The sequence below is a fragment of the Aethalodelphis obliquidens genome, unplaced genomic scaffold (genome assembly GCF_003676395.1).
Source record: "Aethalodelphis obliquidens isolate GAN/ISIS:26980383/991018 unplaced genomic scaffold, ASM367639v1 scaffold74, whole genome shotgun sequence".
NCBI classification, from domain to species: Eukaryota; Metazoa; Chordata; class Mammalia; order Artiodactyla; family Delphinidae; genus Aethalodelphis; species Aethalodelphis obliquidens.
The window spans coordinates 737,091-763,519 of NW_020838018.1; the positions used below are offsets into that span (position 1 = coordinate 737,091).

General features: G+C 38.4%; 1 protein-coding gene across 3 annotated transcripts in view; it reads left to right on the top strand.

The window, feature by feature from the left end:
- The window catches only part of SPIN1 (spindlin 1), a 65,245-nt gene that overhangs the window by 17,041 nt on the left and 21,775 nt on the right, over positions 1 to 26,429 (top strand). For 2 of the 3 annotated variants that reach the window (XM_027092106.1, XM_027092107.1), the window contains exons 2-3: positions 5,500 to 5,714; positions 21,778 to 21,826. In XM_027092106.1, the coding sequence (XP_026947907.1) occupies positions 5,663 to 5,714; positions 21,778 to 21,826 (101 nt within the window). In that variant the 5' untranslated portion in view covers positions 5,500 to 5,662. The remainder of the gene's footprint in view (positions 1 to 5,499; positions 5,715 to 21,777; positions 21,827 to 26,429) is intronic. The other variant, XM_027092108.1, reaches the window with a different exon arrangement.

Below are 26,429 nucleotides of genomic sequence, written 5' to 3' on the forward strand. Positions count from 1 at the left end.
CCTGTATGTTTTCCATTGAGATTCATTTGCTGACATTTTGTTATACTCAACATTTTTTGTTGTTAAGCCATTTGAAAGTTGCAGTAAATTGCAGACATCATGATACTTTTAAAAATAAGGATTTTTTTTGTAACTACAATATCATAATTAAGAAATTAAGAAAATTATTTCTTGTTTAATATTCAGGTCCTATTCAGATTTTAGCCATATGTCATTTTTCACATAAATATTTGTGATAGCATACATTCCTCCCCACACTTTGAACCCTTTGTGACGACAACTGTAAGACACTTGTTGGCAGCCCAAACTTCAGCTTAACACTTGGTGTGTTTAGCGGTTTGTACTTTTCCACTAGTGTTGAGATTTCTTTGGAACATGGCACTTTTGCTTAAGCAGTTTTAGAAATTTATTTTCTTTTTATAAATAGCACTGTTTGGTGATAGCAGCTGGCAGCAAATATTTTGATATGTAACTTTTTTAAAAAAAATATTTATTTATTTATTTATTTTGGCTGCTCCAGGTCTTAGTTGCAGCATGCATGTGGGATCTTAGTTCCCCTACCAGGGATCGAACCTGTGCCCCCTGCAGTGGAAGCACAGAGTTTTAACCACTGGACCACCAGGGAAGTCCCAGTGTTTATTTTTAAAATAAGAAATTTATCTCAGCTATGCTACTTGTAGTCTGTATGCCCACGTGCATTTTAATTTCGGTGCCGTAGGTTTTTATTATTTATTTTTTTAACATCTTTATTGGAGTATAATTGCTTCACAATGTTGTGTTAGTTTCTGCTGTATAACAAAGGTGCTGTAGGGGTTTTTTTGTATATGAATTTATTTATATTTGGCTGCGTTGGGTCTTCATTGCTGCACACGGGCTTTCTCTAGTTGCAGTGAGCCGGGGCTACTGTTCATTGAGGTGCGCGGGCTTCTTGTGGTAGCTTCTCTTGTTACAGAGCACGGGCTCTAGGTGCGCAGGCTTCAGAAGTTGTGGTGTGCGGGCTCAGTAGTTGTGGCTCGCGGGCTCTAGAGTGCAGGCTCATTAGTTGTGGCTCACGGGCTTAGTTGCTCCACGGCATGTGGGATCTTCCCGGACCAGGGTTCGAACCCGTGTCCCCTTCATTGGCAGGCGGATTCTTAACCACTGCCCCACCAGGGAAGTCCCGGTGCCGTAGGGTTTTAATTTCCAAAATGGAACAAGTATAATGTGTGCCTTATGGTGGTTGTGTAGAGTCTGAGTTGATGCATATATAGCAGTGTGTGACACACAGCATGTGCTTGGGGACACTTGTTTGTGAAATTGTGAGAATCTTGTGTTCCCCTTTCAGCTGGTTACAGAAATATTTTGAGTTTCGAAACTAAATTCATGACATGTTTTAAAGATTGTTTAGCAAAATTGCATGCTTGGATAGTTAATTATATTTAATACAGATGGACTTATAGCAAAGGGAAATAAATCCAGGATCTTCTTTTCCCCAGCTTTCTTTACGAAAAATTTTAAATTGAAATAAAAGTTCAGAGAATAACATTAGTATGTTCTTTGTATAGATTCAAAAATTAATATTTTGTCATTTTCACTTTATTGTTTGTGTATGTATCACTTTCTTTCCATGAACTATTTGAAATTCACTTGCAGACATTAATTCAGCCTACCTGTAGAAATTTCAGCATGTATTTCCTAAGAATAAATATATTCTCATGTATAACTACAGTGTCATTATTGTGCTTTTAAAGGTTAATGATAATTCCATAATGTGTCATCTACTATATAGACCCTATTTAAATTTCCCCAGACTTCAATGTCTCCTATAGCTTTTTCCCCTCCAAACCATTCATTCAGGGTTTGCTTGCTGTCTGCTTTTAGTCTCTTTTAATCTAGAGCAATATGTCTACCTTTTTTTCTTATGACATTGACCTTTTAAGGAGTGTATTCCATTTGTCTTGTAGAAACTTCTCACATTCTCTTGTATCACCTGTATTTCTTAAAAACTGCGAATTAGGTCTAGAGTCTCAAGTAGATTTAGATAAAGCATTTTTGTCAAGAATGTTTTATAATGATGTGATGTACCTTGCATCACGTCACATCTGGAAGCCTCTAAAGTGTGGTTGGCTCACAATTAGTGGTGTTGAATTGTTTGATCCCTCCATTGTCAAGAAGCATTTATAATCAACAGGTAATTTGGGGTGATTCTTTGGTACTGTGCAACATTATTTTTTAACAGCCTTTCACTGAATGGTGTTAGCAATCTGTTGGGTTTAGTCCTGAATACAGAGCTATCTTTTTTATTGGCTTCAATTTAAGCTCCATTTGACAACATTTTGTGTAATATTTGAAAAAAATTATGACTCCTGCTATCTTAGAAATGAGACTGTGCTGTCTCAGGATTTAAGATAAGATCAAGCAGTTGGAATAGAATTGCAACTCAAAAATGGGGAAGAACTTTTATCTGGAATTTTGTTTTCTTATATTATTCAAAAAGCTCCTATGTCATTCCCTTCTGCAACTCTTTTTTTCAATCTGTGTCTTATACTTTTTAAAAAGTATTATAACAATTTCAACCTGAAAATTTTAATGAAGTGGTAAGCAGTAGAAAAATCATACCAAGATAAGCTTAAATCTGCTAGTGAGAAGGGTACATACTCTTTAGACCATCAGTAAGCTAAAATTTTCATGTTATAGAACCAAGTTGATTTATTAAGTTAAGAAACATTGATACTTGTGTAGATTAAAATATTCTTCAGTCTTTGAAGCAGCTTTGTAAAGAGTGTCAGAGAAAAGGAGCAGAGTCATGGGATGTTTTTAAAATTGGGAAATACTGCATTATTTATTGTATACCGATGAGAACAGAAATTGATAGAGAAGATAGAGATGGGATTGTTAAAACATATGAAAGGGTTGAATTTAAACACAGTTTATCTGTTGTTATAGTAGCAGAGGCTACCAACCAGCTGGTGAATTTGTGGTGGGAAGATGAGTAGTTCTCTTCTGTTTGCTTCTGTCTAACTAGCAGATAGGAGGATGGGCTTGGTATTGTCAAATGCCCACTTGAGATAATGAGATTATAAATTGGGAAGTTTTTCAGCCCCATTTAATGGCTGAAATTGTGGGTGCAGTAGGAAAGGAGTTGGGTTAGGGTTTTGCCAGAAAGTGACAGGAAGAGAAAAGCAAGGGAGTCACTCTATGGTTGACCATCTGTGGAATCTAAGCTGAGTAATGAGGGAAGTTAGTCCCCAAGGAAGAAAAAGGTCAGGCTGTAGTTTGGAGGTAGTGGTTGCATCAAAGAATTGTTGGAGTGGAACTTCTGGTGTAGGAAAAGTGGAATGATCAGAGGTGGTTTTGAGTGTGAGATGCTTGAAACAAAGATTCCAGAGGTATTGTAGTCATTGGTGATGAGAAGGTTGAGGTTGTGGCTGTGGAGATAGTTGGTTGGAGTTGGGTAGGTAGTTTGAAATGAGGATGTCAGAGAACCAAGGGAGCACGTTGTTCAAGGATCATATGTTGCCAAGAATGTGATGGAAAACAAGTAAGATCTTCAAGAGTGTGTGCAGATGACTAGAGGATTAATAGGTGGATGACTGCAACGAAAAGGGGGGCCTGTTATTACTAGTGCTATGGCACGTGCCTCCACGTTGGGGTGTTGGGGTAGGAGAGATTGTGTAAGTAAGCTTGTTTGGGGAACACAAACAACCAGTTTGGAGAGAGCTGCTGGATGGAGGGGACCCTAGATAGACTTTTGCTACAGACAGACTGCCTTTCAGAAGGCAGCAGAAAGGTTTGGGCAGATGGGGGAAGAGGGCTGTAGGGTTCCAGTAGGGAAAGATACATCAGAGTGGGAAGAATTGAATGGGGAAGTGAGATTTCTGGTGCTGAAAGAGGTAGAGTGATGCGAGGCTTACATGTCTGTTGGGTGGCCTTGGGAAAGACAAGTGTATGTCTTTGTTGTCATGACAGCCTAGACTTTGTTGTCATGACAGCCTAGACTTCATTTCCTTACCTCAGTGCGTGGGGAGGCAGGCTGGTTGTAGCTCCTAGGAAGAGCACATGAACCTTGCATGGGAAAAGTCACCTTCAGAAAAGCTGCTGCTTCCATGTTTTTTCTATACAGGCATACCTTGTTTTATTGAAGGTTTGTGGCAACCTGGCATTCATTGGCAGATGATGGTTAGCATCTTTAGCAATAAAGTATTTCTAAATCAAGGTATGTACATAGTTTTCTTCAGGTATAATGCTACTGCAAACTTAATAGAGTACAGTATAATATGAACATAACTTTTATATGCATTGGAAACCAAAAAATTAGTGTGACTCACTTTATTGCAATATTTGCTTTATTGTGGTGGTCTGGAACTGAACCCTCAATATCTCTGAGGGATGCCTGTATAACTTATTGCCACTTGAAATACTGTCTCTTTTCCTTACTTATTTGTGTACTGTCTCTCCCCTTCTACCTAAGCTTCAAACAGTAGGCATTCTGAATATTCATTAAATGAATTATAAAAGCCATTTGTTTTTAAATTTCCCTTGAAGTTCTATATAGTTAAGCATTTTTACCAGTTGAAATGATTCCTCTCTCCCTTGTTATTTAGGCTTTTTAATTATTTTAACTATTCTGTTGAATTTTAGTCTCTAGAAAATTCATTCCCTTCAATTCTTAAACCTGTGAATGCATGGCTGTATGATGTAGACTTGATGACTAACAACGAGAACTGAACGTAGTCATGTGGTTCAGTGAAATTTGTGGTGGATATTTTTGTGTTTTATGAGAATACATTTCCATATATGTTTTACTACGTGGACTGTAAACTGGACCCAAATTTCAATTAAATGATAAACTGACTTTTTTGCATGGGTATGGAAATTTCTTTGAGGCTCCTCCAGAGTTATTGGATCTTCCGCTCTGGTTTCCTGAAGCTTGGGAGCAGAAAGGGAACTGCGAAGTCTTATTGGCTGTAATCCCTTCTTTTGCCCAAGGCTGCTGGTTTACTGACCATACCTCTAGCTGTGGCTCAGACTTGAAGTAGCTTCCAGTGCTGCCTCACCCTCCAGCTGTTGTTCCACCATGCACCTGCCACACCTCTGTTGCCCACTCCAGTGCCTTGCTGGGTCTTTTTGTGTCCCATCAAGAATATGGGACCTGCCAGTCTAAATCTTTTCTGACATGCCAGTGTCTACCCTTTTCTGACTTTTGCCAGCAAAATGGATTGGCTGCCAGCAAAATGGGTTGGGATACAATGGGGGAAGCCGGAAGCCAGATGCTGTATTATGTTTAGTTGACCCGTGAGGAACTGCACTTTTCCTTGTTGAGGGGTCTAGTACCTCCTTTTCTCCTGCTTCTCTGTGTTGTCCTTGGCACTGAGGTCTGAGGAAATAAAGTTAATTACTTCCTGGCAAAGTGTATTTTAGCTGATGTTACGTTTAAAATTTGTCATGTTTGATGGCTTACTTGGAGTAGTTTGCTTTTGTGATGCTCTAGTAATGAACTATTATTTCACTGTCTTACAGAGTACTTAGGATTTCACGTATTTTTGCTGAACTTATTAAAAAAAGAGGCGCTTGGGATGATGGATTAACAAGAACATTGAAATTCTGTGAAAACTTTCAAATTGGAGCATACTGAATTTTCACCCTAGTCCAGCAGCTCTGCTGCTCACTTAAATACAGATGAATGAAGACCCCATTCGGGAAGACACCTGGCCAGCGGTCCAGAGCTGATGCAGGTAGGCAGTGCAGTTCTACGCTTTAGTACAATAAATTTAAAACAGTTGTAAAAATGAGAAATGCTCTCATGTAATTCGTAGTGGTTTGCTATTCCTAAAGCTTTGTGATTTCCAGTATTTTAAACACATACACATGTGAAAGAAACAGGTTTAGGTTTTTGAAAGGTAGGGATCATATTAATTTTTTTTTCCTGTGGTCTCTTGCAGTAAGTTATAGATGTCCAGTAAATACAGCAAGTGAATTGTAAATACTTGTAGGATTATAGTAAACAAAGGATTTATCATTTGTTTTTGAAAGAAGATGTGAAAGTGAGATGACTAGCTGAGTATTAGATTTAGTGAGATTTAGGATATTTATAGGGAAAAAGGTAAGCTCAGTTTTTTGTGTATTTATTTGAAAGAACTTTACTGGAATGAAATGTATGGAAATGAATATTTAATAGAAATTCTTATTTTTGTGGCACACAGCCGATACTAGAAGTTTAGACTTTGCATGATTTTTGTCCACCCTAAAAACAAAGGTTAAAAATCTTATAGGCTACAAAATAAAATAGGTAAGTAGTATTTTCTTTAAGATTTATGTTTTTCTCCATTCCAGAAATACATTTGAATATTGGAAAAAACCTGTCATAACATATTAAGGTTCTTTGATAAATGAATCAGAGAATTCTGCTAGGAAAATTACTATTAATCTTACAAGTGGTTGCTATGTGATTTAGAATTTATTATATTTATTAACTGTAGTGTTTGGAATTCCTTTGTAGAAGAGCCACAGGGATTAAGATTTTTAAGTTTCTCTTTTCTCTTTGATTTTAGTTCCTCTCGTAAAGATAATATTGATTTAACTGTTAAATATTTGTCAGTAAGATTAACTTGCAGTAGTGGTGACTGACTGAAGTATAAGTCACCTGAGAGGTTACTATTTAAATTCCAACAGGCTCATCAGCTCTGTCCTGCTCTTTTATTAGCTGTATAAACATTGGTGCATTTTGTATCTTCTTAAGCCTTGGTTTTTCTCATCTAAACAATGGGACTGTTATGGTATGTATCTATTGGGGTTATTATGAAGAATACATGTGTTTATGTTGTCAGGTGCTTAGGTAGGTGCCTGGCACATTATAGCCGCTCTGCAAAAAGCATTTTTTTTTTGTTGATCATACTGTTTGTAACGAAATGTTTATTCCATCTCATTAGTTGCAAAAATTGCTGTCAAGTTTTTGTTGATCAGTGAACGCCCCATGTTTCTGTCATTTGAAATAGTAATTCGTACCCTCAAGTTCTTTTTATGCACACCATTCTAAATTCAGCACTCCTATTTTCTTCACTGATTTAGTCATATTCTTAGGAGAGAGAATTGATTAAACTGATGTGTAGTATGGTGTAAGTAATTGAAGGAGCTAAACCAAGAGATGTTACTGTTAAGGGAGAGATTGTCTAATCCTAGCCAGTTCTTTGATCTTATATTTTCTTACTCTTTGATATTTTTTAGAGCATATGGCCTAGTGCTAAAGACAAAGTAGGTACTCTGTAAATTCTAATCAGCCTATTGATGAATATTTTAACATATGAAACCCTGGGGTCATTTATTGTTTTTCACTGTTGTGTATTATACTCTATTTTAGAGAGATACTGATCCCTTGATCAGTATTACTTATAAACTAGTCTTAATCATTTTCCCTGTTAACATAGACAAAGGCTTTGTTACTTTTAAATCCCTGTATCAGTAACAAATGTGCCCATTTACAAATAAAGAAAATTCACACACAAAGGGGGTTTCTTTTTCTCATGCAGCAAGAAGCCCAAATAGGCATTCCAGAGTTGATATGGTGGCTCAGCTATGCCCTTAGTCTGGTGCCATCTGAAAGGCTAAAGTGGGGGCCTTCAGTGGATAAGGCTCCTAGGATGTTTCTCTTCCTCTGTGGGCCATTGTGTAGCTGGAGTTACTACGTGAAGGCTCCCAGAGCAAGTATCCCAAGAGAAACAGGCACAGTGGCATGGTCTCTTCTCTTGGAGCCTTGGAAGTCATACAGGTTCACTTCTGTTGCATTTTGTTCATTGAAGCAGTCTCAGAGGTCTGCCCAGGTTCAAGGGAGTGGGCATGTACTCTGCTCCATGGGAGAAGTGTCAGAGAATTGTGGTCATGTTTTAAAACCACCACAGTGGGCAACTCCTAATACCTGACAGTGCTTGACATTAGGGTGTGAGTGATCAATAAAAATTTGAAAATTGAGTTTTCTGCATTCTCTTTATGTACCTAGTTCAACATATTAGGGATTTCTTTTTTTTTTTAATTAATTAATTATTTAATTTTTGCTGCGTTGGGTCTTTGTTGCTGCTCACGGGCTTTCTCTAGTTGCGGCGAGCGGGGGCTACTCTTCTTTGTGGTGTGCGGGCTTCTTATTGTGGTGGCTTCTCTTGTTGAGGAGCATGGGCTCTAGGTGCACAGGTTTCAGTAGTTGTGGCACGTGGGCTCAGTAGCTGTGGCTCATGGGCTCCTGTAGAGTGCAGGCTCAGTAGTTGTGGCACATGGGCTTAGTTGCTCTGCGGCGTGTGGGATCTTCCTGGACCAGGGCTCGAACCCATGTCCCCTGCATTGGCAGGCATATTCTTAACCACTGTGCCACCAGGGAAGTTCCAGGGATTTCTATTTTTAAAATAACTTAGGTTTATTTATATAAATATGTTGGAATTTAATTGGTTACTAAAGTGGTAGTTTATATATACCTAATGACGTTGGGCAGCAAGTCCTTTTTTACAGTAAAGCTTTTTTCATATTTTTTTTTTCCTGTAAAGTTAGCCTCCATTTTTACTAGTTTACCAAAGGTTGCAAATTTTCTCCTTTTATGACATTATACTGATAGGTACAGGGAATGGTAGTAATAGATATCCATGTGCCTAATACTCAGATTAACAACTATTTTTGCTATATTCAAATATTTTTAAAACCTTGATTTTACTTTTATCAAATCAATAAAAATTCATGGGTGAAATGTCAAGTAGTGCCGAAGACTTATATCAAAAAGTAGGCACTCCATTCATTTTGCTGTTTACCTTCAAAATTTGTAAATGAGTACACAAATTTCTCTTGATCTGAAAAATTTAGATATGTATTGAAACCTGTGGAGGATGACGGCTTTTTCATGTAACATCTTTTTTCTCCCGTTAACCTTTTTTTTTAAATAATGAAGTCAATATTTAATTTTTTTATTGAAGTAAAGTTAATTTACAATGTTGGGTTAGTTTCAGGTATACAACAAACAGATTCAGTTGTGTATGTATACATGTACATATGTATGTATTATTTTTCAGATTCTTTTCCATTATAGGTTATTAACAAGATATTGATTATATTGGGACTTCCCTGGTGGTCCAGTGGCTAAGTAAGACTCCACGCACCCAGTGCAGGAGGCCTGGGTTCAATTCCCGGTCAGGAAACTAGATCCCACATGCTGCAACTAAGAGTTTGCATGCCACAACTGAAAGATCCCGCCTGACACAACTAAGGATCCCGTGTGCTGCAATGAAGATCCCGACTGCCGCAACTAAGACCTGGCATAGACAGACAGACAGATAGACAGACAGATAAATGAGATTTTTTTTAAAAAAAGATACTGAGTATCATTCTAACTGCTGTACAATAGGTTCTTGTTTACCTATTTTATATATAGTAGTGTGTATATGTTAAGCCCAAACTCCTGATTTATCCCCCTCCCCCATTATGTCTCCTTTGGTAACCATAAGTTTGTCTTCTATGTCTGTGAGTCTATTTCTGTTTTGTAAATAAGTTCATTTGTGTCATTTTTTTAGATTCCACATATAAGTGATAGCATATGATACTTTTCTTTGCTTCAGTTAGTATGATAATCTCTAGGTCCATCCATGTAGCTGCAGATGGCATTATTTCATTTATTTTTTTATGGCTGAGTAATATTCCTTTGTATATACGTACCACATCTTCTTTATCCATTCATCTGTTGACAAATATTTAGGTTACTTTCAGATCTTGGCTATTATAATTAGTGCTGCTACAAATATTGGGGTGCATGGGTTGCAGTATCATATGGTAGCTCTGTTTCTAGTTTTTTAAGGAACCTCTATACTGTTCTCCATAGTGGCTGTACCAGTTTACATTCCCACCAACAGTGTGGGGAGGGTTCCTTTTTCTCCTTTCTCCACACCGTCTCCAGCATTTATTATTTGTAGACTTTCTGATGATAGCCATTCTGACTGGTGTGAGGTGATACCTCATTGTACTTTTGATTTGCAGTTCTCTAATTAATGCATGTTGAGCCTCTTCTAATGTGCCTGTTGCCCATCTGTATGTCATCTTTGGAGAAATGTCTGTTGAGGTCTTCTGTCCTTTTTTTTTTTAGATGTTGGGGGTAGGAGTTTATTAACTAATTTATTTATTTTTGCTGTGTTGGGTCTTCATTTCTGTGCGAGGGCTTTCTCTAGTTGTAGCAAGCAAGGACCACTCTTCATTGCAGTGCGCGGGCCTCTCTAGTACTATCGCGGCCTCTTGTTGCGGAGCACAGGCTCCAGACGCGCAGGCTCAATAGTTGTGGCTAACGGGCCTAGTTGCTCCGCGGCATGTGGGATCCTCCCAGACCAGGGCTCGAACCTGTGTCCCCTGCATTAGCAGGCAGATTCTCAACCACTGTGCCACCAGGGAAGCCCTGCCCATTTTTTGATTGGGTTGTTATTTTGATATTAAGCTGTATGAACTATTTGTATATTTTGAAATTTAATCCCTTGTCAGTAGCATCATTTGCAGCAATTTTCTCCCAGTCCGTAGATTGTCTTTTTTCATTTTGTTTATGGTTTCCTTTGCTATGCAAAAGCTTTTAAGTTTAATTAGGTCCCATTTGTTTATTTTTGCTTTTATTTCCATTACCATAAGAGACAGATCCAAAAAAATATTGCTGTGATTTATGTCAAAGAGTGTTCTGCCTATGTTTTCCTCTAGGAGTTTTATAGTATCCAGTCTTACATTTAGGTCTTTAATCCAGTTGAGTTTATTTTTGTATATGGTGTTAGAGAATGTTCTAATTCCATTGTTTTACATTTAGCTGTCCAGTTTTCTCAGCACTACTTATTGAAGAGACTGTCTTTTTTCCACTGTATATTCTTGCCTCCTTTGTCGTAGATTAATTGACCATCAGTGCATGGGTTTATTTCTGGGCTTTTTATCATGTTCCATTGATCTCTATGTCGGTTTTTGTTTCAGTACCATACTGTTTTGATTACTGTAGCTTTGTAGTATAATCTGAAGTCAGGGAGCATGATTCCTCCAGCTCTGTTCTCCTTTCTCAAGACTGTTTTGGCTATTGGCAGTCTTCTGTGTTTCCATACAAATAAAATTTTTTGTTGCAGTTATGTGAAAAAGGCCATTGGTAATTTGATAGGCATTGCATTGAATCTGTAGATTGCCTTGGGTAGTATGGTCATTTTAACAATATTGATTCTTCCATTCCAAGAACACAGTATATCGTTTGTCTTCAGTTTCTTTCATCAGTGTCTTACAGTCTTTGGAGTACAGGTCTTTTGCCTCCTTAGGTGGGTTAATTTCTAGATACATTCTTTTTGATGCGGTGGTTAATGGGATTGTTTCCTTAATTTCTTTCTGATATTTTGTTTTTAGTGTATACAAATGCAAACGATTTCTGTATATTAATTTTGTATCCAGCAACTGTCAAATTCATTGATGAGTTCTACTAGTTTCCTGGTAGCATCTTTTAGGACTTTCTATATATAGCATCATGTCATCTGCAAACAGGGACAATTTTACTACTTCTTTAGCCTTCTAAGTTTTGGCTAAAATGGTACTTACTGTTTCTATCATGATTACTGCATAAGTACTGAACTTTTGAGCCAAGTAATGCAGTATGATTATTTTTTTTGCACATTTTTCCTGGAGTTTAGTGATTGCTTTAGTTTTTTATCTATTTGTTTAAGTTTCTTTGCAAGTTGAAGTCTCTTAAACCCTCCAACAGCTCTATAAAGCTCCTCTCAGTATAATTTCCTGCATGCCAAATCCATCTGTCCGTGTTTTTCTTAGAGGATTTTTTCCTAGTGCCTTCTGTCCTTTTCTCATCTGTTGATTATTCTCTCGACCTGCTGCAACATTGTCATCCTTGGAATTTCTTTTTCCTCTTTTGTATGTTAGATTCTCCTTTCCTCCTGGTTCCCATGCATTTTGTCTCTTAGTGTGTACTCTTGCCTGGGTAAAGCATGTACATCTTCAAAAGTTTCAAGAGTAGGCAGTGAATGAGTTGATTGTTAAAGCTGCAAGTGGAATGTATAGTGATTCATTCATATTCTTTACTTTCCACTTCTCAGATTTCCTGAAATTGTCTCTAATAAGAATTTTAAAAAATGCACATAGAAGATGGAAGTTTTTTTGGACCTTGTATCAACATTGTTGTTATTCTACTCTCATGCTTTATATTTGGCAGGGAAAAGATTCTAGGTTGGAAATAACTTTTTCTTTCAGAATTTTCCAGGCATTGCTCCATTCATTGTCTTTGAGATCCAGTGTTGCTATTTGGGGAAGCTGTATGCCATTTTCATTTCTGAACCTTTGTATGTGTCCAGTGGTTTTTTCCCTCTTCTCTAGAAACTTATTTTTTTTTATTTTTTATTTTTTGTAATTTATTTATTTTTGGCTGCATTGGGTCTTTGTTGCTGCATGCGGGCTTTCTCTAGTTGCGGCGAGCAGCGGCTACTCTTCGTTGCGGTGTGTAGGCTTGTCATTGCAGTGGCTTCTCTTGTTGTGGAGCACAGGCTCTAGGTGCGTGGCCTTCACTAGTTGTGGCATGCGGGCACAGTAATTGTGGATCATAGGCTCTAGACCGCAGGCTCAGTAGTTGTGGCACATGGGCTTAGTTGCTCCACGACATGTGGGATCTTCCCAGACCAGGGCTCGAACCTGTGTCCCCTGCATTGGCAGGTGGATTCTTAACCACTGTGCCACCAGGGAAGCCCCTGTAAGTTGCATTTTTAAAAAGCCTTTCTTGAATTAGCTCTACCTCTTATGATTGTCTTAGTGTCTCTTTGCTTTTCGTCTCTATTTGTGAATGTTTTCTCTTGTGAATGTTTTCTTTAGAGATGGATTTTCAGATTTCCTGCTTGTATGATGAGAGTATTTAATACCTCTCAGATTTCCTGATTTCTCCCTTAAAGTTATAAAGTCATACTCTTTTTCTGTTTGTTGAAGTGGCACCCCCAGAGACGACTGCTGGTCATGTAAAGCCAGACTAATTAAAATTGCTGATCAACAGGGAGCCTGTCACCTTGACAGCCTCCCAGGGAAATTTCACAAGAGGGAAAGGTGCTCACAGGGGAAGAATGAGTGAGTTAATAGGATTGGAGGCAATGAGTGTGGTGTGTAGGGGGATTGGTGTTTTTAATCCAAATGAGTTGCTGGAACAGACATTGGTCTTTATCCTTGGAACATCTGAGTCCATGCAAAGTTAAGTCAAAAGTTGGTTATTTTGGAACATGTGTCTGAATGAGCTTGTTAAAACAGTTTGAGTATATATAGTTTTACTTGCCTGTCATGGTTTAGTACAGTTTAAGTAGTGGTTTGGTGAGTCATTAAACAGTTTATTTTGTAAATTAGGCTTTTTTTCTCATTTCAATCAACAAATAGATGTAGCTCCCTAATAAAGGGTCTTGTTCTGTTTTCCACTGGAAAATCTGTGATCCTCAGATGGGTGATATAACCCACCATTGACAACTAACTGACATTGGTGCCCAGTGAATATATACACACCTACCTACTCTTCTGTTATTTGCTTTTTCCACTTAACAGTATGTATAGGTGACCTCTTCTTAGCAGTATGTAGAGAAATTGCTCATGACTCTTTACAACTGAACAGTATTCCGTTGTGCAGATGTACCAAATTAGTTTGTTCAGTAGTCAGTTATTTGGACATTTAGGTTGTTTCTACTCTTCTGCTATTAGAAATAATAACTGCAATGAATAGCCTTGTCCATTTGTCTTGCCAGTGCCATTAGGATAGATTTCTAGAGGTAGAACTGAATCAGATCTTAAATGTATATGTAATTCTGTGAGATGTCACCAGATTCCCCTCAATGGGCTCTGTACCGTTTTGCATTCCTACCAGCAAGTAATATGTGTTTCTCACAGAGTCTCACCAGCGTTGTATGTTGTCAGCAGTGTAGATTTTTGTCCATCTGATGGGTGGGAATGGTATCTCTGTAGTTGTATGCGTGAGGCTGCATATCTTGTGTTACTTGTAAATGCCTCTTTGGCCTTTTTCTGTTCTTATCTCACCCATTTTTTCTTCTCTACTTTCAGAGGCTCTTTTAATGTCAGAGATACTAACTTTTGTCTGTGGTATGAGTAATTTATCTTATACTCTCTGTTGTGTGGAGTCAGCTTCTTGGAGAAAATCTTCCTTGAGTCCTTTGTCTCTTGCTCCCATCTGTATGGGTCTCTTAGCCTACTTCTCAGAAGCTGCGCTGAACTTCTAAGATGGTTTCTCAGATCCTCTGTGTTTACAGTGCTTTTCTCTCAATTTCTGGAGTATCTTCCAATAATGCTGAGAGAAGATTTGTTTAAGGTTTAAATTTTGAGCCCGTACATGACTGTAAATGCCAGTTGGTAATTTATCTGGTTACGAGTTCTGTATTCAAAATAATTTTACCTCAGTTTTGAAGGCATCACTTACCTCTTGTTGTCTAGCCCAGTGTTGATGGTCAAAGAATAAGTCTAGTACCTCTTTATTTTTTTTAAAGAATTAAAAAAAATAGACTATTTTTGTAGAGCAGTTTTAAGTTATAGCAAAATTGAGCAGAGGGTACAGTGATTTCTCATATACCCCCCATCTCTCCCCAGAGTTTCCCAGTAGCAGCATCCCACACTCAATTATATATGTGTTAACAATGAAGGTACTACATTGACACATCAGCATCATCCTAAGTCTGTAGTTTACCTTAGTGTTCACTCTTGGTGTTGTATGTTCTGTGGGTCTTGACAAATGCATAATGACACAAATCCACCATTATAGTATCATACAGAATGGGTTCACTGCCCTGAAAATCCTGTGTTCCAACTATTCATCCCTACCTCCCCCTTAACCCTTGGCAACCACTGACCTTTTATTGTCTCCATAGTTCTGCCTTTCCCAGAATATCATATAGTTGGAGTCATAAAATTCCTTCATGTCTTTTCATGGCTTGATAGCTTTTTTTTTCAGTACTGAATAATATTCTGTTGTCTGAATATAGTACCAATTATTTATCCATTCACCTACTGAAGGGCATCTTGTTGCTTGCTTCCAAGTTTTGGCAATTATGTATAAAGCTTCTATGAACATCCATGTGCAGGCTTTTATGTGGATGTAAGTTTTCACCTCCTTTGGATAAGTGCCAGGGAGGATAATTGCTGGATTATATGGTAAGAGTTTTGTGAGAAACTTCCAAATTTGGATTCCCACTGACAGTGAATGAGAATTCCAGTTGCTCCACATCCTCTCCAGCATTTGGTGTTATCAATACATATTTTGGATTTTCACCATTCTGATAGGTGTATTTAGTGGTATCTCATTGTTTTGAGTTTGTATTTCCCTGATGACTTATAATATAGACCATCTTTTTATACTTTTATTTGCCATCTCTGTATCTTTGGTGAGGTGTAAAGGTTTTTTGGTTCAATTTTTTTTTTTTTTTTGCGGTACGCGGGCCTCTCACTGTTGTGGCCTCTCCCGTTGCGGAGCAACAGGCTCCGGACGCGCAGGCTCAGCAGCCATGGCTCACGGGCGTAGCCGCTCCGCGGCATGTGGGATCTTCCCGGACTGGGGCACGAACCCCTGTCCCCTACATCGGCAGGTGGACTCTCAACCACTGCGCCACCAGGGAAGCCCTTTTGGTTCAATTTTTAAAAGTTGTTTAATCAGTTTGTTTTCATTGCTAAATTTTAAAAGTTCTCTTTATGTTATGGATAACAGTACTTTATCAGATATGTCTTTCCCAAATATGTTCTTATCGTCTTGACAGTGTCTTTAACAGAGCAAAAGATTTAAATTTTAATTAAGTCCAACTTATCAATTATTTCTTTCATGAATTTTGCCTTTGGCATTGTATCTAAAAGGTTCTCAACATAACTGAGGTTATCTAGATTTTCTCCTATGTTACCTTTTAGGAGTTTTATAGTTGATAGTTTTTTGTTTTACATTTAGGCCTGTGATCTGTTTTGAGTTCATTTTTGTGGTGGATATAAGATCTGTGTCTAAATTCATTTTTCTACATGTGGATGTCCAGTTGTTCCAGCACCATTTGTTGAAAACACTGTCTTTTCTCCATTTTATTGCCTTTGCTCATTTGTCAAAGAACAGTTAACTGTATTTATGGGTGACTATTTGTGGGCTCTTTATTCTGTTCCATTGATCTCTTTGTTCTTTCACCAATACTACACTGTCATGATTAGTGTAGTTATATAGCAAGTCTTGAAGTCAGGTAATGTCAGTCCTCCAATTTTGTTTTTCTGCTTCAATATCCTGTTGGCTATTTGTGTCTTTTGCCTCTCCATATAAACTTTAGAGTCAGTTTGTTGATAACCACAAAATAACTTGCTAGGATTTTGATTGGGATTGCGTTTAATCTACATATCAAGTTGGGAAGAGCTGACATCTTGACAGTGTTGGTTTTTCCTATCCATGAACATGGAATATCTGTCCATTTATATGGTTCTTTAATTTTTTTAGTCTTTGAGACTAAAAAGTGAAGCGGTCATAAAGTGCAATTATGAAGTTTATTGTGGGGTGACTTATACACAGGCAGGATCAGCTGGACGACCATCCATAGGTGTTTGCAGCTGCACTCCATACCACCAAAAGGAGTATAGGGGGATTTAAAGGAGCCAAAGCTAAAAATGGAATCTGATTACTAAGGGAGAAGCACACCCACACAGATGGGACTGGGGTTTTTCCTCCCCCCCTCAGGGGTCTCATGTCCACTAACCATCTGCATAAGCAAAAGATACTCTCCCAGTTTTCATATCAGGTGAAGGCAAGGGTAAAAGTTGATAGGAAACTTACCTGCTTTGGGTGCATTTCTTGTGAGTAAGCTAAAGCTCAGTCATGCAGAAAGGGGAGACGGCGTGGGATGGAGATGACAAAGAAGAGTCAGTGTGGTTCAGCCACTCAGAGCCCTTGGCATGTTATTCATAGTTATTTTAAGTTCTCAGTTGGATAATTCCAGCATCACTGCCATATCTGAGTCTGATTCTGGTATTTGCTCTGTCTCTTCAAACTGTGCCTCACAGTTTTTGATGAAAGCCAGACATGATATTCTGGGTAAAAGGAGCTCTGGTAAATGAGCCTTAAGTGATATGGTGGTGTGGTGTGGGAGGGAGAGATACACTATGTAGTTCTGTGATGAGGTTTTAGTCTTCAGTGAGTCTGCCTCACCGGGCTGTGACCTTCACTTGTGCTCCTCAGTTTCCTCCCCTCTTGTGTCCTACAGGGTGGCTAGGGGGCTGAGCCTTGAAATACCTGTCACACCAGGGGACAGCTAGAGAGTTGGAGTTGGGTATTTCCCTTCCCTCTGGTCACTTAGGCCCTGATACAGTAAGGCTCCAATAAAATAGTTTCTCTCAAGGTCAGGCCTTGTTAAGAACATAATACTTTGGTGTATTTCAAAAAGGGTACTTCTCCCTTCCCTCTGCTGAAAGCATAAGGGGGTTTTTCTCTGCTCTTCACTGTGAGAACCTGATGGTGCTTCTGGAGGTAAAACTTAAAAAAATGTGGAGCCCCTTCCTTCCCATGACTAGGTCCCCTGGAGTTTTTATTTTTCAGACTTGTCCACATCAAGCCTCTAGCAGTTAGTCAATTGCCTTTCAGGTTTTCCTACCCAGGTACTGGTTCCTGCAGAGGATTCTGCTACCATGAATTGTGATTCTCTGTATCGGCTTGTCTGTGTCTCCAATTTTGGGGACAGTGATTCCTTGTAACCTCACTTCTCTCACCAATCTAAGAAGAGTTGTTGATTTTTCAGCTTGTTCAGCCCTTGTTAGGACAGAGTGGTAACTTCCAAGCTCCTAACATGCCGGACTGGAAATGGAAAGTTCTCTCTCTTCATTTATTTTAATTTTCAAGAGCTCTTGTTGTCCCTTTTTATAGCCACTTGTTCCCATTTTATGACTATAGTATCTTCAGTTTTCCTGAGGATACCAGTTCTTTTATTTAATTTTCGTAGGTCTTGGAACTACAAACAGTGATGCTTATTTTTATCTTTCTCATACCACTGGGTTTTTTGTTTGTTTTTTTGTTTTGTTTGACTATTGATCATTGTCCGTTCATACTTAAGAATTAAGGATTAATTACAAACGGCTTACCTTTTCTTGAGTGATCAGAAGATTGTTTTTGTCACGGTACTCATCTAAATGGGAAAGTCAGCTTTGTGGGGAGTGTGGCGATGTCTGGTGCCTGTTAAGTGTCTAGGATGCAGGGAGCCGCGTGGGTGTTAGACCCGGGGTGTACCAAATGCTAACGTCAGCTGCCCTTTCCTTGTATAGTTAGTGGTGAAGGGAAGGAGGGGATCCTGACACCAGGTACAATTCCAGTACATCTTGATCGAATCCTGTATTTTCACGTCTACTTTTGCATTTTTTATATCGTTATACGCATCTATTGTAAGCCTAGGGATGTTCCAGGGATGCTCTGGATAGATTTGCTCTCTGTTCAGTCTGTATCTTATCTTCATGTATGAGCTGCCCACTTCATGCACTGTATATATATAAGCATGCTAGGTGAAAGTGGGGGAGAATGGCTCTCTAAGCAATCGGGGTAATGTCTCACTGTTTTTATCTATGAAGTAGAATGGACAATCTTACACAGACCAATTGACCATATATCTCCTTTTTCATTTAACTTCTTAGAATTGTAAATGTTATGTAAGTACAGAAATTTATGTCTAAAAATTGCATGTCTTAATGTAAGCCCAAGGAGAGAGAACTTTGCAGAAAACCCAGAAGCCTTCTTGCTCCACCCAGGTGGATCTTGTTACTTAGCGTGAATTTTGATCAATATAGTAAGCATGCTTTTGCATCATTCCACAGATATTGATAGATTGTTTTCATTTTCATATTTTTATTCAAAATATTTGAATTTTCTTTGTGATTTTGTGTTTGAACCGTGAAGTTTTAGAAGATTGTTGTTTAATTTGCAAACACTGGGGTGTTTCCAAATACCTTGTTATTTATTTCTGACTTGATTCTGATATAGTTAGAGGACATACTTTGTATGATTTCACGTTATTTTAAGTGTATTGAGGGTTTGTATTCTGAGTAGCATATGGTGTATCTGGGTTAATGTCCCATGTGAACTTGGAAGAGATCTTTATTTTGACAGTATTGGATTGGCATTCTGTAAATGTCAACTAAGCCTAGTTGGCTGTTTGTGATGTTCAGGTCTTTTATATCCTTTCTGATATTCCTAGCCACTTGTTATATCAATTACTGAGAAGCGTTCATATTTTTAAATATAATTATGAGTATGTCACTTTTCCATGTGAATTCTGTCAGTTTTTGCTTTATATATTTCAGTGTTCTTTATTTTATTTATTTATTTTTGGCTGCGTTAGGTCTTCGTTGCTGTGCGCAGGCTTTCTCTAGTTGCAGAGTTGTACCATACTCTTCGTTGTGGTACACGGGCTTCTCATGGTGGCTTCTCTTGTGGAGCACGGGCTCTAGGTGTACAGGCTTCAGTAGTTGCAGCACGTGGGCTCAAGAGTACAGGCTCAGTAGTTGTGGCACATGAGCTTAGTTGCTCTGCGGCATGTGGGATCTTCCCGGACCAGGGATCAAACCCGTGACCTCTGCATTGGCAGGCGGATTCTTAACCATTGCACCACCAGGGAAGTCCATATATTTCAGTATTCTATAATTAGGTTCATATACATTTAAGATTGTTATGGCTTCCCTTTTTTTGTTTTGTTTTGGTTTTTTGGCCGCGCCCTCACAGCTTGTGGCGTCTTTGTTCTCCCACCAGCGGTTGAACCCAGACCCTCGGCAGTGAGATCTTGGAGTCCTAACCACTGGACCACCAGGGAACTCCCTGGTATGGCTTCTTGATTGATCCTTTCATCATTTTGGAATGTCCTTTTTGATCCCTGATAACTTTGTCCTGAAGTTACTTTGTCTGATGTTAATAATTGTCTCTTCCTTCTTTATATGGTCTCTTAATTGATTCATTTAGACTATGTTTAATGAAATTATCAATATTGTTGGGTTGGAAAGATTTTTGCTATCTATAGTATTCTGAATCCACAGGTAGGTTATTTTGTTTATCTTAGCAGCACCTTAAAGATTTATTCCACTGTTTTCTGGCTTACATTGTTTCTGACAACATATCTGGAGCTAGTATTTTCTGTTTCCCTAAATTTAAGGTGTCTTTATTCTTTGTCTGCTTAAAATATTTTATTTATCATTGGTTTTCAGAAATTTGATTAGGTTGTGCCTTGGTGTCGTTTTTTCCTTTGTCTTTATCTTACTTTGGCTTCATTGAGTTTGTTGGCTCCATGGTTATATACTTACCACATCTGGAAAACTTCTTGTCATTATTTTTGTCAGACTTTTTCTTCCTTCACCCCTTGGTCCTCTCTTTCATGGAGTGCATTTCATTTATGTTGGGCTAGTTGATATTGTCCTACAAGTCACTGAGGCTGTTTGTTTCCCCCAGTTTTTTCCTTTGTGTTCCGTTTTAGATATGTTCTACTGCAATGTCTCACATTCACTGGTCTTTTTATCTGTGGGGTCTAATCTGCTATTAATCATATCCAGTGATTTTTTTTCTTTCATTTTGGATCATGTATTTATCACCAGTTTCATTTATTTATTCTCTTCTCCCCACCCCACCCCCATTTTTCTATTTTAAGTGTTTTTGTCTTCCTTTAGCTATTTGTGCATAGTTGTTAATAGTTCTTTTAACATCCTTGCCTGCTAATTACATCGTTTTGGTAATAACCCGCTTGGTTATGGGGTTACAGTCTGCCGCTTTTCCACGGGTCTAATAATTTTAGTTGGGGTGTTGGACATTTGAAGTGTGTTGTGGAGCACTGGGTTTTATTGATGTCCTTTAATGAATATTGGAATTTGTTTTGGCAAGCAGGTGCTAGGATGGGTCTATAGCAGCTTTTATTCTTAGGGCTACTTCATCCTTCTGGTTAATGGATTATCTTTTTATGGTTTTTACTGACTGCCCTGTGTGTTCAAAGAGGTGGCTAGATGGACTTTGAACAACCCTCATGCCTTTGCAGGTTAATATCTAGCCAGACTTAAGACCACCCCTCTCCTTCCAGATGTTTGGAGCTCCCTCTGAGATCTCTCTCCTTGCCAGCACTCAGATCCACAACTCCCAGCCACCTCTCCCTCCGCAACTCCCATCTGACTCTCATTGTAGCAGAACCACAGTGTTCTTGGTTTTCCCTTCATGAACCGTCATCCACAAGTTGTTATGGGGATGCACTTGGTTGGTGTGGGGACCTCTGCATGGGTTTTCTGCTCCCTGGTTCCATAGTCCTCTGCTGCCTGTTGTCCTGATGTTTGGATCCAGATATGTCATATCTCTTGTCCCATTTTCTAGTTGTTTGTGGCAGGAAGACAAGTTCTGTACCTTTTAGTTCTTTATGACTAGGATTGTCATTTTTTGTTGTAGTTTTTGTCCGTGTGATTTTGGTTTTGTGTTTTATGGCTGATTTAGGGAGATAAACTGCTGTCTCTGTCATTTTATCTTCCCAGAATCCCTTATATCTCCTATTTAAAAGATAAGTAAACAAATGGTTTTGTTACATGTTGGCTGTTTGTGGGTTTTTTTGGCCACGCCTTGTGGTTTGTGGGATCCTAGTTCCCCAAACAGGTATCAAACCTGGACCCTCGGCAGTGGAAACGCAGAGTCCTAACCATAAACCACCAGGGAATTCCCTTGTGGTTTATTTTAACTTCATACTTTATATAGCAGTTTTTCATAAGTTAACTTTTTCCTGAGTTTGAACTATTTTTTATTCAGTTTTCGTTGACTCATACTCACTTCTCTTTTAGGCCATGCTGGTGTATCTGCAAGCATGATGAAGAAACGGACATCCCACAAGTAAGCAATTCTGAAACTTGCCTTTTTAGATAGCAAATTGTGGCCTTTGGTTACATGAGATATGAGGTCATCTATGTGAGGCCCTCTCCCTGTATGAGCAGGTCTTGCCTCACAGCAGCCAGCATCACATATAGCCTTGCTGCATGCTGAGTAGTGGTGTGCTATCTAATCCCTGTGCATTGAGGACCTGGCTAGCACTCTGCCAGGCACACTCATTTCTTTATAAGATTTTCAAATGAATGAGGAGCTTGTAATTTAGAGAAAGCATAAGTATATTGAAAGATAATTTTAAGTGACAAATGTGTTATAAATCCTAAATTCTATAGGTACTAGAGAGTAGAAGCAACTTCTTTCCTCCCTGAAATCTTCTTTTGTGTGTAATGTAGTTATGTCCAAAAAGAAAATTGAGATACTATCTTAAATAACAATATCCACTGGTACTGTATTTTATTTAATAGATTTTACAAGTATCCACTACTGTGCAGTAGTGACGGCTACTGTACCATGGAACCCTCTCTAACAAATCAGTTATGATTGTATGAGTCTTAATCATGGATTGTTAAATATGGAAGACTCTCCTTGACCCTAGCACCTCCTAAGACTCCCCATAGCAATTATTTTCAAATTACTCATATTGAAATGCTTGCACCTCTTGGTCACCGCACTGTAGTGGTCAAAGAGTGTAAGTCCTCTGAGCTTTTGTGGAAGGTTTGGATGAATAAAGGTGCCTTAGAGTAATTGTTGGTGATTAAACTAAATATGTCTCTATTTAAACGAATACTTGTATATGTAATGTAAATATTTGTGATATTCAGTTTAAGAAATGACTTGGAAAGTAAAAACATGAAGATAAGGCAAGTCCTGAGGTTTGATAAAGCGTTTCTCAAATTTCATTTATTTGCCCATCACCTTCACATCTTCTGCCGTATCTAGTAATCTGATAATTTATGTAATATATCTCCACTAATTATCATATCATTACCATAAATGGTACACCACCTCTTGGCACAAATAGAAGGTAATGAAAAAAAACTTAAATACAGTGGGAATTGAAAGTAAATTACACATTAACTTTGCAAAACCGGAACTCTTCATCTTTTTTCCCCTAAAACACAAGGCTTAAATACCTACCTGTTCAATTTTTGAAGTTCATATGTGTACAGCTAAAAGGGTTTCTCATCCTGTATGTTGCATGATGCAGGGAACTTGATCTAGTGCTTTAATATGAGGTGTGCTTGTCTCACTTAAAGGGTAGACGTTTTGAACATATTAAAAGGGAGAAGTTGAAATGAAAGGAAAAGTTATCAGTCATTTTCCTATTTTTTCTAATCTCAGTGCAAATTTGAAGATGGGTGGGATGGGAAAAAACTGAAACAAAAGTTTCCACATTTCACAAGTGAAAGGTGTTAATAGGTGTCCTTGGAAGGGTGAGTGGGAATAATGGCTGTTGGAGAGGCTGGCCTTGGAGTGGGAAGCCCCATTGGCTTAGCTGTGGGCCTTACCAAGTTCCCTCATGTGCCTGGTGCTCTGCTTAACTCATGTAAAGTCATGGTGTTGGACTAGAACAACAAGGTTTTCAGCTTTTTATCATAGAATCCTTTCTACAGATGAAGTGTTTATAGCAAACAAATATAGGAAAGCAGAACTGGAGCCTCACTCTCCTTGCCTGCCCCCATTGTGGCTCTCCAGAAAGTAAGGCACTTGGGACTCCTCATGTGCAGCCACTGACCCGTGGTCATGCCTCCTCTCGCTTCCCGTGTTGGAACAGGGAGACTGAGCAATAATAACTCCATGTGCAGATGCCTCTGCTTGCTTGAGAGAGTCACAGGAACTCCCAGGAAACAAATGCTGGCAGAGCCACCGTCCTGAGAACGGCACCTACCGTCCCCATGGGTGCTAGGGGATTCGGGTAATCAGGTCTCCAGTGCTTGGAGCAGTACCTCTGCACCCAGAAACGTTGTGTAGCTGAGTCTTGTTCTCATTTTTTAAAGTAAATAGAAACAAACTTTTGTACTTCTTGCGGGCTAGAGTCCTTGGTGTGTTTGGGGGACAAGCTGGTGGACAAGCCTTTCCTGGCTTCCCAGGAGGTTATTTGGGAAATGTGCACTGAAGTTACATCTTGAAGGGAAGTGTAGTTGGGGGACATGTAAGGTGAATTTAGCTACAGTGATTCTTTGTTTTAGTTTTCAAATGTAAATCCGGCTCTTTTCTTCCTAGTTGGAATAGTGGATAGATTTACATTTCAGGGTACTGTTGGAAGGTATGACTGGGCTTTGGTGTATTTCCTACTAATGTACATTTAGAAAATGGATCAGGAGCTGTTACATGCTAAGTTGAGGATTTCCAGGGAATGTTTTTCTTTCATTTTATAAGATACCAATACGAGTCACCAACCAAAACTGTGACTATGATCCTCCTCCTTGTGTCCCTGGTGTAGTCTCATTTAGTGTTCATGGCATCCCTGTCAGGTAGGGACCATGAATTCTTCGTGCACAGAGAGATTAAGTAACTTGTCTGAGGTCATACATACAAGAAGTGACTGAGCCAGGATTCAGAAATAGGACAGTCTGATTCTAAAGCCCATATTAACTACCACATTCTATTTCCTGAACTGTATGTTTTGTTGTATCATATCTGAAAAATATATTATTTCTGTCCTAAACACACAGACTAGATAACAGTTGGAGCAAGCATCTAAATGATCCATGGTATTGACAATCTTAAATTGGTCAAATATGTAATACTTTTTAATCAATTTGCCAGTAACTGTTATTAACACCAGTGAAAGTGAGTAGTGCTTTGGAAGACCCTTGAGGCATTTGGATGTTTGCCATGGACATCTCTGATATCCTCAGGGTGTACACTGTGTAGACAAAATAATGAAAAAACCATAGTGATTTGGATGGAAAACTTGACTTTCTCCATCTTGTTTTTATATTGCCAGTTTAAGCTGGGAATGACCGTATCAGCTGTAGAACTTTTATCAAGCAACAAGTACTAGAGAAGCAGTTTTTTCTCTCTCGACTTGCTGGTATGCATTTTGCAGAAAGATAATTATTTGCCTTAATAGTTTCTTTTGAAATCTGCTGGAACACAAAGTAAGGAAACTGCTTTTATCTCACAATACTAAATAGAATAAGGAAAGAGGTCAGTAATTAATTCATACACCAAAGTACATGGTGTGTGGCAGTCATTTACTGGTTCATAGTAGAATTGTAATGGTTGAAAATTTAACTTGAAGAAGTATGGTGCCTTTAAATATTGACTATAAAAGTAAGATATTTACTGATGAGAAACAGTAGTCAACTTAAGTCAAGGGAGTCTAGATAAAAGATGAAAGGTCTTAAAACAGATTTTTTTTAAATTGGGGTATAGTTGATTTATATTATGTGAGCTTTAGGTATACAACATAGTGATTCACAATTTTTAATGATTATACTCCATTTATAGTTATTATAAAATATTGGCTATATTCCCTGTGCTGTACAATATATCTTTGTAGTTTATTTATTTTATACATAGTAGTTTGTACCTCCTAATCTCCTATCCCTATTTTTCCCCTCCCACTTCCCTTTCCCTATTGGTAACCACTAGTTTGTTCTTAGGAATTCTCTTCTTAATGACCAAATAATTGGAATGGTACATTGAGAACTTATTTAAAGTATTGAGCAAAGTACAGAAATATTTTCTGCACTCTCAGTTTATCGTTTTTGGGCACAAGGATGGATAGAAATTAGTGTTTTTTCTGGATCAGCTCAGGTCTGGTGCCAGCAGCAGTAGCACTTGGAAGCTTGTTAGAAAGTCTTTGGTCCCTCTCCAGACCTGCGGAATGGAGCCCAGAGTCTCTGGGGCAGGGCTTGGGTATCTTTTTTCAAAAGCTCTCTAGGTGATTCAATGCATGCCAAAGTTTGAGAAGCACTGGCCTAGACCATTATCAGAGCTGATATCTTAAAGCACATTAGATAACTAAGTCAAGTTGTTTGGAAATGAGTACACAAAATTACAGCAATGAAGGATGATTGGATGCTGTGTACTTGGTCACCATTTTCTCCCATTGAAACTACAAGAAAAGCCATTTATAGCTTCTGGAGATAAGAAACAAGGAAAGTGATTATAGATGTTTAATTCTTGTTTCTCTGCTTTTATCCTTGAATTGTTTGGATCTTGACGGGATGCAGCTTTTTATTTGCCCTTGGCTATGTAATTCCATATGTCCTCAGTTGAATGAAGTGTCTTGGTATTTGTTTACAGTATTGCTGTTTATTTATTGACTACCTAGTAAATGATAGTTAAGAACATTTTAGACTTTTTTTCCAAAGAAAATACCAGAGACTAAGGCTGTTAAAAATAATGTATCCAGGGAGAACATAAAACAACATCACCATATTAAAGGAACTGTTATTTTAAATTTTAAAAGTTCATTGCTTTAAATCATTAATCTCACATCCTTATTTGTACTGCTCTTATTTATTTATTAAAAAAATTTTTTTTGTTGTTCATGCTGTGTGGCTTGTGGGATCTTAATTCTCCAACCAGGGATTGAACCCGGGCCCTCAGCAGTGGAAGCGAGGAGTCCTAACCACTGGACCACCAGAGAATTCCC